The sequence below is a fragment of the Eschrichtius robustus genome, chromosome 3, assembly GCF_028021215.1.
Source record: "Eschrichtius robustus isolate mEscRob2 chromosome 3, mEscRob2.pri, whole genome shotgun sequence".
Taxonomy (NCBI): domain Eukaryota; kingdom Metazoa; phylum Chordata; class Mammalia; order Artiodactyla; family Eschrichtiidae; genus Eschrichtius; species Eschrichtius robustus.
The window spans coordinates 102658821-102674918 of NC_090826.1; the positions used below are offsets into that span (position 1 = coordinate 102658821).

General features: G+C 41.3%; 1 protein-coding gene across 3 annotated transcripts in view; it reads left to right on the plus strand.

Moving 5' to 3' along the window:
- Window positions 1–12717, plus strand: part of SLC22A15 (solute carrier family 22 member 15) — an 88173-nt gene extending 75456 nt beyond the window's left edge. For 2 of the 3 annotated variants that reach the window (XM_068540574.1, XM_068540576.1), the window contains 4 exons: window positions 4705–4825; window positions 6995–7067; window positions 9156–9344; window positions 9671–12717. In XM_068540574.1, the coding sequence (XP_068396675.1) occupies window positions 4705–4825; window positions 6995–7067; window positions 9156–9344; window positions 9671–9760 (473 nt within the window). In that variant the 3' untranslated portion in view covers window positions 9761–12717. Of the gene's footprint in view, window positions 1–4704; window positions 4826–6994; window positions 7072–9155; window positions 9345–9670 lie in introns of those variants that run through there. The other variant, XM_068540575.1, reaches the window with a different exon arrangement.
- Window positions 12718–16098: the final 3381 nt, after the last annotated feature.

The window sequence follows — 16098 nt, forward strand, 5'->3', positions numbered from 1 at the left end:
ATCAGTAAACAAAGAATGTCGCAGCCATCAAACCATCAGCCACCATATCGGTTCCCCCTATGATGCACCCTGAGGTGATTCAGGATGGAGAAAACAGGATATTGGCCCTAGATAGTTAAGGTGCATATCAAAAGAATGATTTCAGTGAGCCCAGATTCTTGCATTTTCCCATGCATAGAAAAGTGCTAAATTCATTAACCTGAGATATCTGTTTTTTCTTTAACTGGCAGTAATCTTTTGATGTTCTGACTACCTGATTTTTTTTGCAAAAACTCCTATATATCCTGGCTCCTCTCTTACTCTCCAGAACAGTCCCTCAGAGCTATCTGAGAGGCTGTCTCCCAGGTGTAAGTTCTCAGTGTGTCCCTGGAATAAAACATGATTGTCAACTTTTAGGTTGTGTTTTTTTTTTTCAGTCGACAGTATAAAGGCTAAAACTACACAACTTCTAAAAGAGAACATGGAAGAAAATCTCAGTGACTTTGGGCAAAGATTTCTTAAATATGACACAAAAAGCACACAAAAAAATTCATAACTTAGACTTCATCAAAATGAAAACTTTTGCTTTTTAAAAGACATTATTAAGGAAATGAAAAGCAAGGCACAGACTGGGAAAAATATTTGTAAAACGTATACCTGATAAAGAACTTGTACCCAGAAGATAGAATGGACTCTCACAGTTCAGTAATGAGAAAACAATGGGAAAAAGGTTTAAACAGACACTTCTGCAGAAGGATATAAATATGGAAAATAAGCATGGGAAAAGATGTTCAACATCATTAGACATTAGGGAAATGGAAATTAAAACCACAATGAGATACCACTACACACCTATTAGAATGGCTAAAATTAAAAAGACTGACCATACCAAATGTTGGCAGTGATAAGAAAGAACTGGAACTCTCATACACTGCTGATAGAAATGTAAAATGGTACAGAGACTTTGGATAACATTAGCAGCTTATTTTAAAGAGAAACATACATTTACTGTCTGATTCAACTTTACCCAAAAGAAGCAGAAACATAGATCCACAAAAGGACTTTGATGTTCATAGTAGCTTTATTAATAATAGCCCCAAACTGGAAGGAACCCAAATGCCCCTCAGCTGAGGAACGGATAAACAAATTGTGTTATATCCGTACAATGAATTACTCAACCAACAACAAAGCAATGAGCTGTGACCTACTGATGCAGGGAGCAATGTGGATGAATTTCAAAAGCATTATGCTAACTAAAAGAAACCAGACACAAAAGCCTACAAACAATTATTTCATTCATGTGAAATTCTAGAAATGGCAAAACTATAGTGACAGAATTTTTGGCATATGTGGTATTTTTCTTTAGAAAAAAAAAAGCCAAAGGAAAGCAAAATGAATTGTGGTTCTTTGCCCAACTTATGTATCATAGTACAGGACCTACAGCTGTCTTAAAGATTTTTAACATATTCATAAACAATAAAAATTTACTATAATCACCCAGTGAATGAAGTGGATGATTAAGTTTAATTTTTACTATTTGGGTCAGTGAAATGTGACTGTAGCATACTGAGACCCTAATGGACTCTGAGAAAACTTCAGATAACTAGGTCTGAAAATGATGTCCGTAGTATCTTCATCATTGGAATCAACTTAAAACCTCTGAAGTTCAGTACTTTGAAGAATACAAGTGTTTTGAAAATTCCCTTTTTTTTCCTCCCAAAGATAATTGAGCTTAATTTTTCCTTTTAAATCACTCTTTTTTCCTAAACAGTCACTTTGAACATTCATTGATAATAGCCAATAATATCTAATTTCATTTTCAGATAAAAACCAAGGTCAGAAATCCAGGGAACCAGCCCAGTGGTTGCAAAGCCTTCCTAAATATTAACTCATGATGACCGATAGACCGGCAGCTCCACAGGCAGGCTAAGAAATAGTTTTCTAATAAACAGAGCTGTCTGAAATTGGCATGGGCTATCTTGGGAGAGAGTGAGTTCCCCCAGGTTCAAATGGCCACTACAGACTCCATTGGCAGGAACAAGGAGAGAAGTTTCAAGCATCAGATGAGGTGTCAGGCTGATGGGAGCACTTGTGGGTATGCGGCTGGAGCCAGGCTCCCCAGATGGGCCACTGCTGGAAGTGTCCTGAGCCTCACAGGGGAGAAATCTTCCAGCCTTGGATCTTGTGGGTGTTTAGATGGTAAGCCTTCTGCGACCTGTTACTTGAATTTAATTTTCAGGATGGCAATCCCCTAACCTGTTTTAAAGATGTTGTAGAGTATCTCCAACACAGTTCTGAAAGGTGCCATCCTGTATGGGTAGAAAACAGTCCCAAAGATCATTTGCAGTCATGCAGATGTGCACATTTCTGTTTGCTTCAGTGCCCCCCAAGACCTCTTCCTGACTCACTCAGTTTTCTGGAAAATCATTGATGAATTTAATTTGCCCTCATTATTGGTTTACTTGAAGTTGTTAGATATCAAAAGTCCAGACCTATACCTTGAGCATGATTCTTTTTCCAGAAGCACCTCATGGCTTAAAATAATATATTCAGTACTTAAAATTGCTGACATATTCTTCCAGATAGCCTGGCGGAAGAGAAGAAGGCCCCAGATGGTCAAGTTTGGCAGTGCCCGGGCCACTGCGTTCAGAGCGCCATCTTTAAAGTAGTTGAAGTTGTATTTCATAGTCAAGCTGGGAATGTGAAACTTTTATTTTGGAATGGGATATATTATGTGCCTCCTTCCTGAGACATTGAAAGAACAGGAGCACAGATTCTCTTCACTTAAATTAATCCTGTTATAGTCCTTATACTGACTCTTTCAATAAATATTTAGTGATCAGACTATGGGAGGTGCCGTGAGGGGAACAGATACAAACAAGGCCTTAGCCTGAGGCAACTCAAAATATATTTGGGGGCAGACAAGATGGAAAAGTAAGCAACTACAGGAGAGTGTCTAAAGCATGCCATTTGCATGGATTGGGAAATGGGCGCCGTGGAGGTCCAGGCAGGAAAGAATATTGCATTTGAGTTATTTAAAGGAAGAGTGGTTTGGATGAGCCAGGCGTGCAGTCCCAAGGAAGGGACAGGCATGTTCTATTAGTCAGAAATGTCAAAGAGAATGAGAGGCAATTACGTTGGTGATCAGGACATTGCTGCTGACCTTCAAGAATAGGAGTTTCAGGAGAGGATGGTATTGGAGGCCACATTGTAGTGATGTGCAGGGCAGATGCGTTTGAGGAAATGGAGGGTCAGTCACTCACTGGAGATGTTTGATTGTGAAGGGGAGAAAGTGCAATGGAGCCAATGAGAATTTTTGCTTTTTCCTAAGGGGAAGAAAAATGTTATTTTGAAGGTTACGGCCTAGTGGGCTGCTGAAGGGGAGAGGTTATATATGTTTGAAAGGGAATAATTAAATTGTAAGATCCCAGAGAAGATAGTATTAATAAAGGAAAGAACCACTGGACAATTGATAGCATTTTTGATAGGGACGTGAACTAGCATAAACTGTATTTTTGCATTCTATGTAAAAAACGTTACATTAAGAAACTGAAATATCATTATTGATTAGTAATCTTCAAGTAAGAAGTTGGGGAGGAGGAAGGATGAAAAGTAGTTCCACATTTAGAGTCTTGTTCTTTAAAGAACGTTAATGTTTTATATCTTCCGGTAGTAGTTTAGTGGGATTATTCCTTATCTTTACAATGGAACACCAAGGAGTGCAAACTGAAGATAGGAGTTTTTTGAGACTCACTCCTCTCATGTGTCAGGGCTTGTCATGCTAATCAACCTTTTACATCATTGATTGTTGAATGAGGTTGGGAAGAAAGGAGAGGCAAGTAATACCCTGAGATAGGTGGAACTTAACGACTTCTGTGAAGCTTACTTGACCCCAGTACAGAGGTTTTCAGGGAACTCTGTCATTCAGGAGTGAGTGCAGGTTTTTTTTTTTTGTTTTTTTTTTTTTAATTTTATTGAAGTATAGTTGATTTACAATGTGTTAATTTCTGCTGTACAGCAAAATGATTTAGTTATACATATATTCTTTTTCATATTCTTTTCCATTATGGCTTTTACAGGATATTGAATATAGTTCCCTGTGCTAAACAGTAGGACCTTGTTGTTTATCCATTCTCTATATAATAGTTTGCATCTGCTAATCCCAAACTCCCAAGCTTTCCCTCCCCGACCCCTCCTCCTTGGCGACCACAAGTTTCTTCTCTATATCTGTTGAGTCTGTTTTTGTTTCATAGGCATGTTCATTTGTGTCATATTTTAGATTCCACATATAAGTGATATCGTATGGTATTTGTCTTTGTGTGACTTACTTCGCTTAGTATGATAATCTCTAGGTCCATCCATGTTGCTGCAAATGGCATTATTTCATTCTTTTTTATGGCTGCGTAGTATTCCTTTGTGTGTGTGTATGTATATATACATATCCCATCTCCTTTATCTAGTCATCTGTTGATGGACGTTTAGGTTGTGCGGGTTTAATCACACATCACGACAGCCACTGTGTAAGATTTCCTGAGGATGGCCAAAATGCTGAGAAATATTTGCTGTGTGTGATGACTAAACCTTCTGAATGTGTGTCTGGTTATATGACCTCTTCACTGTTTGAGATCACCACAAATGTCTCTCGCTCCTTCAGAATTAAGTGTGTCACTTAGATGAATTTTTCTCCACCGAGAACCTCACAGATGTGGCACTTGTCCTCCTCAGACACAGGTGTGTTCGCAGTGGTGAACAGCCGCTCCTTGTCCCTGCTGGGGAAGCTGACCATCAGCGCTGCCTTCAATGTCGTGTATATCTACACCTCGGAGCTGTACCCCACGGTCATCAGGTATACCTCACACACAGGCTTCTCCTTCCCATGTCCTGAATTCTGTTGTAGATGTTTGCATTGACAGAGGCGTGGTCCTCACTCCACCTGGAGCACAGCGAGTGTGGGCTAACAGCAACTCGGCAAGCAGTTGTGAGCCCAGCACCTGTGGAGACTGTTCTTGCCCTCTTGGCAGAGGAAAACGTAACTTTATCTTGGGCTGAATTCCCTGTCAATCTTGAGAGAAGTACTCTACACTAAACGTATCCCGTCACCCAAATAGTGCTCGGATGTCGTTTTTATTTCAGTGCACGTGAGTTATTCAGTCAACCCTGTTGTGTCAGGTACACGATGGACCAGGAGACAAGGTCCCTGTTATCACAGAGCCTATATTTTAGTACAAAATATACACATTTAAAAAATGATGGGACTTCCCTGGTGGCGCACTGGTTAAGAATCCGCCTGCCAACGCAGGGGACACGGGTTCAAGCCCTGGTCCGGGAAGATCCCACACGCCGCGAAGCAACTAAGCCCGTGTGCCACAACTCCTGAGCCCACATGCCACAACTACTGAAGCCCGCGTGCCTAAAGCCCGTGCTCCACAACAAGAGAAGCCACTGCAATGAGAAGCCTGCACACGGCAACGAAGAGTAGCCCCCACTCGCTGCAACTGGAGAAAGCCCGCGCGCAGCAACCAAGACCCAGCGCAGCCAAAAAATAAATAAATAAATAAAGATAATTCCCTATAGTTATAAGTGAATATTATATTTATATATTAGTTGTTAAAGGTGGTTTTCAATGAGTAGGACGTGCTTATATCAAAAATAACATATTCAAGGGCTCCCCTGGTGGCGCAGTGGTTGAGAATCTGCCTGCCAATGCAGGGGACACGGGTTCGAGCCCTGGTCTGGGAAGATTCCACATGCCGCGGAGCAAATGGGCCCGTGAGCCACAACTACTGAGCCTGCGCGTCTGGAGCCTGTGCTCCGGAACAGGAGAGGCCGCGATAGTGAGAGGCCCGCGCACCGCGAGGAAGAGTGGCCCCCGCTCGCTGCAACTAGAGAGAGCCCTCGCACAGAAATGAAGACCCAACACAGCCATAAATAAATAAATAAATAAATAAAATTAAAAAAAAAAAAATAACATATTCAAAAACAAAACCAAAAAACCCAACATATTCCATCCTAAGTTTCCCCTCATAAAATAAGTCTGAAAACAAAAAAACAAACCTAAATTTGAAGGGCAGGGATGCAGCTTAGTCTTTACAGAACGGCCTCTGTGGGCTGGACCATAGTCCCCCAGTCGGCATTTTCCCGGTCTTTTTTTGAGGATCATTCCAAACAGATCCTTCTTTTTCCCTTATCCAGGCAAGAAGCGTAATGGTTCTGTCTGCCTTTTTCCCAGTAAGAGATCAGGTTGTCTGTGATTGGCGTGTCATTCCCTGATTATTCCCAGAACCTGCTTCCTCTGGCTATTGCCTGTAAAACTAGGGTGACCGTTTAGTTCCAAACTGGGACACTTTTGAGAGCGAATGTGGGCATTATTAACAATTTGGCTGGGATAACAGGGTGCTGTATGGTCACCCTACGTATAATCATTATCATTCTCATTTCCTCTCCCTCCTTGATACCCACATTCCCCAAGAAGGTAATGTTCTTGGTTTCCTGAGAATATATGTCCAATCAATTCCTATTTATATGCCTGATCCTTTCGTAGTTAATTAGTTGAGTTTAAAGAAATGGGCAGACTTTTCAGATCATTAAACCCTGGCTCTTCTATGGATGTTTTAGCTGATAGGAGACCTAAGACACGAGAACCCAGGAGAACATTTAACAAGAAATATTCACATGCTCACTTCTGCACCAGCCTCTATACCTGCACTGTCCAATATCACATGTTGCTATTTAAGTTTAAATTAATTAAAATGAAGTGAATTAAAAATTCAGTTCCTCATTCTTAGTTGCATTGAGCTCTCTGTAGCTTCCTGTGTCTGGGCGCTTCCGTATTGGACAGGGCAAGTACAGAACATTTGCAGCATCACAGAAAGTTCTAGTGGGCAGTACTGCTCTGTAGCATCCTGCACTTCCACTTTGGGGTTTGTTATTCTGAGCCCACTATCCCTTAGAGTCTTTAAATTGTCCCCCTAGAACTTACTGACTTTTTTTTTTTACTTTTCCTTTTGCCTTTCAGGAATGTTGGGCTTGGAACTTGTTCCATGTTCTCCAGAGTTGGTGGGATTATTGCTCCCTTCATCCCCTCACTGGTTGGTTTGTACCTCCTAGTTTGTTCTTCTTGATTCTCTGCTTTGGAAATGTTTGTGCTTTTGAGTAGAAAGAGGTAACAAACAGCTGCCGTTTTAAGATCAGCCTGACACAAATGTGCACCTTGGGCCTTTTAGATTAAGGATCCATGAGGGCAGATGGACCCTTCCCAGGGATTGGCTGTATTCACTGGAGAGTTAGCTACTGCCAGCCTGCCCCTTCCTGTCCCCATTTGTACGTTAGTTGATTAGTGAACATTTCCTAAGTTTCTGCTGTGTGCTGAGCTCTGTGCTAAGCCCTTTACGTACATCATATCATGCAGTCTTCACCACAACTATATGCTGTAGGCATTGGTACCCTGTATTAAATAACAGAGAACACAGCACACCACTCGGAAAAGAAAATTAGAAGAGGAGAAGGTGAAAGGGAGATAAAGTAAACTCCATCCAATCTCAAAATGTCCATGTTCTGAGAAAGATCCCATGGAGCCCCTGTGCACGTCTCTGCTTGGTCTCCTCTAGGACTTTCCCAGGCAAGACTTGTTGAAGCGTGATTAGGTTTGATGTGGGGCTTTGAGCCTCTTCTGGAGACAATTGCTATCACTCAGGCAACTGCTCGCCTCGTCCTAGTACAGGACGTCTCTGAAATGCCACTGTAGCCTTTTCTTTTCTTGAGGAAGTGGGATACACTTCCTTTTTCTGAGTATTTCTCTGTGTTTCATGCTCAATTTTATTTTTTTAAATTTTTTTTCCACATCTTTATTGGAGTATAATTGCTTTACAATGGTGTGTTAGTGTCTGCTGTATAACAGAGTGAATCAGCTATACATATACATATGTTCCCATATCTCTTCCCTCTTGCGTCTCCCTCCCTCCCTCCCTCCCTATCCCACCCCTCTAGGTGGTCACAAAGCACCAAGCTGATCCCCCTGTGCTATGCGGCTGCTTCCCACTATCATGCTCAATTTTAGATCACAAGACCCTTCTTATGAAGGAGTCATATTAGTTTCATTTTGCAAAATGTGTCCAACGCTAGGTGTTTATCATTAATGATGCCCGACTTTGGACGGCTGTCCTAGAACATTGTAACACCCAGCGCTGTGTCTTCCCTGAGTCGCACTAAGTTGAGGAGAGGTGAACATTCCCCTTGATTCAACAGCAGGCCCACAGTTCTGGGCACGTGTTTGCACGCAGGGGGCCGGAGGTCAGAGTTTTTCGTCCCCCTCCTCTCTCCTTCCCGTGCCTCCCTCTCCTCCTCCATCATCTCTTCACCTTTGAAAAATCAGGAAAAGATGATCAGAAGGGACATCCTAACTAGCTGCCGAATTTGGAAGCCCAAACCGGAAGGTGATAAAGCTGGGTGGCTTGTGCAGGAACTCAGGAATGGTAATCAGCTCAGAAATCCCCCAGAGCCCCGTCCTGCAAGAACCTTGGTGTTATCTTTGAAATTGTATGTTTGTATTTAAATTTTCCTGAGAACGTCTTTTGGACCGGCCCGCTACCATGTCCAAACCACGTGTATAGGTTTCTCTAGGCCTTTCTCTTCCTTTTCAGGGTGTTTACGCCTTTAAGCCCCGTGCCTCTCAGTTCTGGTGCTTAGTGACTCAGAACACATATGTGGGACTGTTTGGCCCGTTCCAGTGTTGAGAGCATTAAAGTTCGTCGTTGTCAGCAAATATGCGGGGCGTCTCCTGCGTGTGGAGATCACTGTGCTGCAGGCCACTCACCTGGAGTGGAAGCTGAGTGTACGGCTCACCATGCACTCTGGCCGTGTGTCGGCACTGCTCAGACAGCCAAGCCCCTTCCCCGCAGTCCCCAGCCCGTGCATGAACAGTCGGCTGCGTCTGCTGCACAGGCCAGCGCTGTCCTTTTGATCTACTCACTCCTGTCTCTGTGCCCGAGGACTGGCTCTGGTTTCCTGGGGTAATTCTCTAAGGGGAAAGAAGATGGGCTTTCTGGTGTATTCTAGTGAGGAGGCAGGGCCTGGACAGTAAACATGGCAGGTCCTGGGTCATAAGACTGCTGATGTCATCTGCTAGGAAACTAACACTGAGTTTTTGTTTGTTTTCATTCCACTCCCTGCCCCCATAGAAGTACGTGCAGTGGTCTTTACCCTTCATTGTCTTTGGAGCCACGGGGCTGACCTCAGGCCTCCTGAGTTTATTATTGCCAGAAACCCTTAACAGTCCATTGCTAGAGACGTTTTCTGACCTTCAGGTGTACTCATATCGGAGGCTGGGGGAGGAGACGTTATCTTTACAGACCTTGGATCCCCCTCAGGTATGATGGAATTTTTCTTAATCATTCAGATTTACCATTCGGATGATGATAGTTTTGGGGGAAAAGAAAAAAGAAAAAAAAAAGAATATCTGGTTATATTAAATAGAACTGAGCAAAACTGCTGGAAAGAAAAGGTGGGATCTGATAGCAGCTGATTGTCAGAGAAATAAAGATGATTCATTAGCTTTCTTAGAACACTTTAGGGGCTAGTTCTTAGGGGAATAAATGTCATCAGAGTACACTTGTCAGTTGAATGCTAGACAGTAATTTAATTTTAGAAATGTCATGACATCATTTCCCTGCCCTTTTCTCCTTTCCTGCTTTAGTCTGTGGACAAGGAGAGCCCGTTAGGGAGTGAGAGTGAGGAAGAGGAAGAGTTTTATGATGCGGATGAAGAGACACAGATGATCAAGTGACGTGCCCCAGATTCCTCCTCAGACTCAGAGGGTCATCTTCTCTGCCTCCAACGAGGGCAGGTTCTCCCAGGAAACTGAAGGGAGCAGTGGAAAGATAGGCTTGAACAAACATCGAAGGTACTCAGTGTGGCCTGATGTTTTTTAGGCACCAAGGAAGTTGGAGAAGAGATTTCAAGAAACAGGACATCACTGCATCAAGTGAATAGTTGTTAACTGCCCGCAATTCGGGTTTAGCTCAAAATCATGACCTCTGGCCAGATTGCTGAAGTCCACATGCCAGAGTGGTAAGCTCATTTGTTTCTAGAAGTTTGATTACCTTGCCTTTCAACTTCATTGTGACCTAAAGGCAAATATGTAAAATTTCTTCTCACCATTAACACGTAATCTGTCCACCAAATTTGACATCTGCCCCTCTCAGTTGCTCCTCACCAGGAATCTCTTGAGGCAGGTTGGTGTTAGCATTTCATTCATTTTTCGTGCCAGAAGAAAAGCACTGAGAGGGCATTTGTGTGGCCTGAGGCCCTCCACCTTCATCCCAACGGATGAAATTTGGGCCCCCAGCTTGGTTCCTGGCCCAGTGATTGGCTTGAGCTCCCTGTCCTGTGCTTTCAGTCAGTCCCACAGATGACCCGCTAGGAAAAGCCAGCTGCACCAGAGTAATGTTCAGAGTCCGAGGTGTGGCTTCCTCTCCCTGGCAGCTCCCTTTGATAACTCGAATCGTGTAATTTCTTCAGTTCCCACTTGTGTGCGCCTGGAGAAAAATTTCCATCTCAGATTCTAGTACCAGCAATAACTTCCAAACCATGCCCAGTAAATGACGAAGTCTTATAAAGGGGGAGGGCAGTTAAAAAGTGACATGTCGGGGCTTCCCTGGTGGCGCAGTGGTTGAGAGTCTGCCTGCCGATGCAGGGGACACAGGTTCGAGCCCTGGTCTGGGAGGATCCCACATGCCGCGGAGCGACTGGGCCCGTGAGCCACAACTACTGAGCCTGCGCGTCTGGAGCCTGTGCTCCGCAACAAGAGAGGCCGCGATAGTGAGAGGCCCGCGCACCGCGATGAAGAGTGGCCCCCGCTTGCCGCGACTAGAGAGAGCCCTCGCACAGAAGCAGGGACCCAACACAGCCAAAGATAGATAAATAAATTAATTAATTAAAAAAAGAATATGTACTTAAAAAAAAATTAAAAAAAAAAAAGTGACATGTCAAGACTTTGGATGTTAAAAAGGAAAAAAAAAAAGTGGATGTTAAAAAAGGAAAAAAAAAAGTGCTGTTTTTAATAAGGAAGAAAAGAAAATTATCTTTCACAATTTTCTGTTTGTTTTCAGTGTTGTGCAAGGAGGGACTTGGGCAACATTTAAGAACTTGAACTCTTCTAGTCCTAGATCAGCTCCAGTCTGTTTGGTTAGCTAGAATGGAAGGCACAGTAATTTCCTAGTAAATGTTGGTTTTCATTAAGTACTGCCAGCTTTCAAATAAATCAAAGTCGTACTCAGTTTCCTAAAATCATGTGCTGAAAGTGTTTCCCATGAAACCTGAGTATTATCTCAAATAGGAGTGTTAACCTGGCGTCAACAAGCTTGGACAGTGTTGCTTTAGGTCACTTTCCCAACTGGGAAAATTTCTGTGTTTTCAGAATTTCCATTTCTATTAATCCCTTGGAGAAAAAGAAATTTCACTGGAGATAAAGAGAAGTCATCACTGAGTCTGTTTCTGGAAATCTTGGAGGACTCACCTCGCATTGGCTCCAACCCTCTCCTGTCCTCTTCCATTGACCTCTTGGTTTGCACTATACCAGCTTGTACCTTTGTTAAAGTATTTTTATGTCCTTCATGCCCTTGATTATGTATTGGGCTCTTTATAAATAGGGACCATCTCTACTACTGTTTATTTCTCTCTGCTGTGCCCAGAACACGGTAAGTATTACTGTTTCTAGCCATCAGGGAAATTGTAGAACTCCTCCCAGTATCATTTTTGTAAATCACAGGCAAATCTGACCCAAACCCCCAAATTGTGGAATCTCGCTGTCCTTCTCTGGGAAATGGAGACCCTGCCCACCATCAAGAGAGGAAGAAAGGAAGAACTTACAACTCAAACCCATGTCCCCTGCATGCCAATGCAGGGGACATGGGTTTGAGCCCTGGTCCAGGAAGATCCCACATGCCGCGGAGCAACTAAGCCCGTGTGCCACAACTACTGAGCCTGCGCTCTAGAGTCTGTGAGCCACAACTACTGAGCCTGCGTGCCACAACTCCTGAAGCCCGCGTGCCTAGAGCCCGTTCTCTGCAACAAGAGAAGCCACTGCAATGAGAAGCCCGTGCACCACAACGAGGAGTAGCCCCCGGTCGCCGCAACTAGAGAAAACCTGCGTGCAGCAACGAAGACCCAACGCAGCCAAAAATAAATAATTTAAAAAAATAATAATTACTGTTTTTTCATCCCTTTGCCTTTTATAAAAACAGGTTTTTTCCTTTTGCTATTAACTGTTGAAAAATAGTGATTGTAGAGATGGTGCACATGAGCATATTTGTATTGATTAAATTATTGGAAAACTCTTAATTTATAGGTAACATATTTTGTCTGTTCAGATGATTTGTAAAAGGTATCCTTTAAAATTTTTTATTGCATTCAAAATTAAATTTCTTTTCTCCTAAAAAGCAGCAAGGAAACCATAAGACACATAAGAAATCCCAGGGCTTCCAGGGTCAAAGGTCTTATCAACAGCTTGTCCAGAACCCTGGCACCACACGGATATGTTGAAAGAAACTGTTTTGTAGTTTCCTGATTGTTGAGTTAAAACCACTGCCCCTTGAAAATGCGGTATTTGTCATTTGGCTGATTTCAAGCAATGTAGACATTCTTTAGTACTTAAAAATGAACAAATAAAATACAACAAATAAGAAGCAAATGAAAGTTTCTGGGACACTACTTAAGTAAATGTTATCTGGGCAAGTATTTTTATGGAGGTCAAATTGATAAAGGTAGTTTTAATAGATTCATATTCCTAACGAAAACATATTGAAATAATTATCTCTACTAATTAAACTGAATTAAACTGCAGCTTTCTAATAGGACTTACTCTTCCATTACTAATTCTTACTAGATTATTAGTTCTTGGACACGTATAAAGGATTTTTTTAACAAAATAAAATGCAGGTATTTTGGTTTCTTGTGAATATGATAAAGAATTGTAAAATGTAGACCTTTTGTTCTTACAGAACGTTATCAGGATGTACACAGTAGCATCTTTGACAAATTGAGCAAATATAGAATCTGCTAGAAATTATGGGTGGTATGTGGGTCAGGGGCTGTAGCAAAGTTAGGGAGTCAGTGGGTACAAAAGATAACTATAAAAGTATTTCTAGAAAAAGAAAAATGCAAAGATACTGCATTGTTAGAAAATGCATCTGTGTAGTATGTTAAAGGGAAAGATCTTATGATTATCTCAATAGATGCATGAAGACTATTTGACAAAATTCAACACCTATTTAAAATAAAAGCTACTAGCAGACAAGGAGTAAAAGGAAACTTCCTTAGCAGTATAAGGGGTATTGTAGCACGTAAGGTGAATTGACCTAAGGCATCTCTTCACCTTCCCGGGACCTTCAGACTTTCTTGATAATGACCACAATAAGAAATGTATTTTACATATTCTTTCTCTTCCCTGTTCCTCCACCTCTTTCTAATCTCTGTCTCTGTCTCTGTTTCTGTCTCTATCTCTGTCTCTTTCTCCCCGCCTTACAATACTTACTATATATATATTTAAAATATATTAAAATATATACATAAAACTTTCATGAAACATGCTTATTCTTGCTTGGTACACTGACAGCTTATATTCTGTCCCATTTTGTTTTATAAAATGCCACTTGTGACCCACTAAACCGATTTCATGACCTACTGTAGTTTAAAAACCCTTGGTTCGTTTCTACTTTATAACAAAGTGAATCAGTTATATATATACATATGTTCCCATATCTCTTCCCTCTTGCGTCTCCCTCCCTCCCACCCTTCCTATCCCACCCCTCTAGGCGGTCACAAAGCACCGAGCTGATCTCCCTGTGCTATGCGGTTGCTTCCCACTAGCTAGCTATTTTACGTTTGGTAGTGTATATATGTCCATGCCACTCTCTCACTTTGTCACAGCTTACCCTTCCCCCTCCCCATATCCTCAAGTCCATTCTCTAGTAGGTCTGTGTCTTTAGCAATTATACTCCAATAAAGATGTTAAACAAAAAATAAAATAAAATACTAAATGTAAAAAAATAAAAAAATAAAAAATAAATAAAAAAGAGCAATACCAAAAATAAATACATTAATTGCTTAAAAACAAAACAAAACAAAACCAAAAAAAAAACCTTGGTTCTTCTCTGTCTTCTTGTACTGCAGAGGCTTTAAAGCTAAGATGTACATTTCCCAAACACCCTTTGCAGCTAGGCTTCTAGGTGCAATTAAGTTTCCATCAGTCAGATTCAGATGGAATTTGGAAGGTGGGAGTGAGGTGGAGGCCATATTTGTGATGCATCGTTTTTTCCTGCTGGGGTCTCCAGGGATGGAGGCATTTGGTCTTGCTGAGGCAGTTTCAGCAGAGATGTGACAGTCAGGGGCAATATTGATTAAAATCTTAACAAGATTTTTTGCATAGAACCTGGCAAAATAATTCTAGTAAAGAAAAGTAATGATTCGGGGCTTCCCTAGTGGCGCAGTGGTTAAGAATCCGCCTGCCAATGCAAGGGACACGGGTTCAAGCCCTGGTCTGGGAAGATCCCACATGCCGCAGAGCAATTAAGCCCGTGCGCCACAACTGCTGAGCCCGCACTCTAGAGTCTGCAAGCCACAACTGCTGAGTCTGTGTGCGACGACTACTGAAGCCCGCGCACCTAGAGCCCGTGCTCCACAACAAGGGAAGCCACTGCAATGAGAAGTCTGCGCACCGCAGCGAAGAGTAACCCCTGCTCCCTGCAACTAGGGAAAGCCCGCGCACAGCAACGAAGACCCAACTCAACCAAAAATAAATAAATTAAATTAAATTAAAAAAAAAAAAAAGAAAAGTAATGATTCGAAAGTATTCAACAATCCCAAAAAATAAGAGCAAGCAGAAGGGACTCAACTTCCTAGATATTGAAACTTTTGAAGCCGTGGTGTCAGTGTAGCAGTAGATAAGCAGATCGATAGAACATAATAGATCCCAGAACAAGACCAAACATATATAACAATTTGGCATTTTTTGAAGATGGCATGACAAATCAGTGGGAAAAGAGCGAACTATTCAATTATTGATGTGGGAACTACTGGGTTTCCATATCAAAGAAAACTAAATTAAGACCTTTCTTCTCACCATAACAAAAATTCCAAATAAGTTGAAGACCTAAATGGAAAAAGTCAAAACTTTAAAACAGCTATAAAGTGGTATAGGAGAATGTTCTTATGACCTTGGGGGATTGAGGGATTTTTCAGACAAGAAGTAAAAATCACAAATCATTTTTAAAGAGACAGATTGATATGTTTCACTGCATCTAAATTTAAAACTTCTTTCTGTATGACTAGACACACCACAAAGTTAAAAGAAAAGCAATAGATAAGAAGAAAATATTTGCAACTGCTGTAAAAAAACAAGGATCAATATCCAGAATATAGAAAGAATTAGTGCAGATAAGAAAGAGAAACAATAAGAAAGTTTACAAAAAATATTTTTAGGCAGTTCACAGATAATAGATGCTCAGCCTCAGTAGAGGACCAGAGAAATGCAAATTGAAAGAAGATTAAGTTATGTAAAATCCATTAGATTGGAGAAAAAAAGAGGCTAATACCAAATTTTGAAGATATGAAGAAAAAGGAATTTACTTACATCCTGGTAGTATAAATTTATTCATCAACTAGATTGTCAGTAGCAAGTGAGGTTGAAAACTGTAAATGTTCTATGACACAGGAATTTTGCTTCTATATCTATGTCATGGAAGAGTTTTCAGATATTTTGACTAACATTTTAAGAAAACTGTTTCACACTCTGCGACACACAGTACACACACCTACATATACATATCCACACATACATATATCACCAAAAAAAGTTTTATAAAATAATACTTACTAGATACATTGCATTGTATTTTCTATGGTATTGTATTTTACTTTAAAATGAAAAGAATGTTGGTGAAGACACACAAAAGTGATTTCACAATTCATAAGCAAATCAAGCAGTTGGAAAAAGTGAAACAAAATTTTTGCTAGATCAAAGTTATTTCATGGTTAAATTCTTAAGTGAGTGACAGGAGTATTTGCCAGTTAAAGAGATTCAAATGCTTTTTAGGCCACACTTTACAGTCAAGACTGTTGATATTC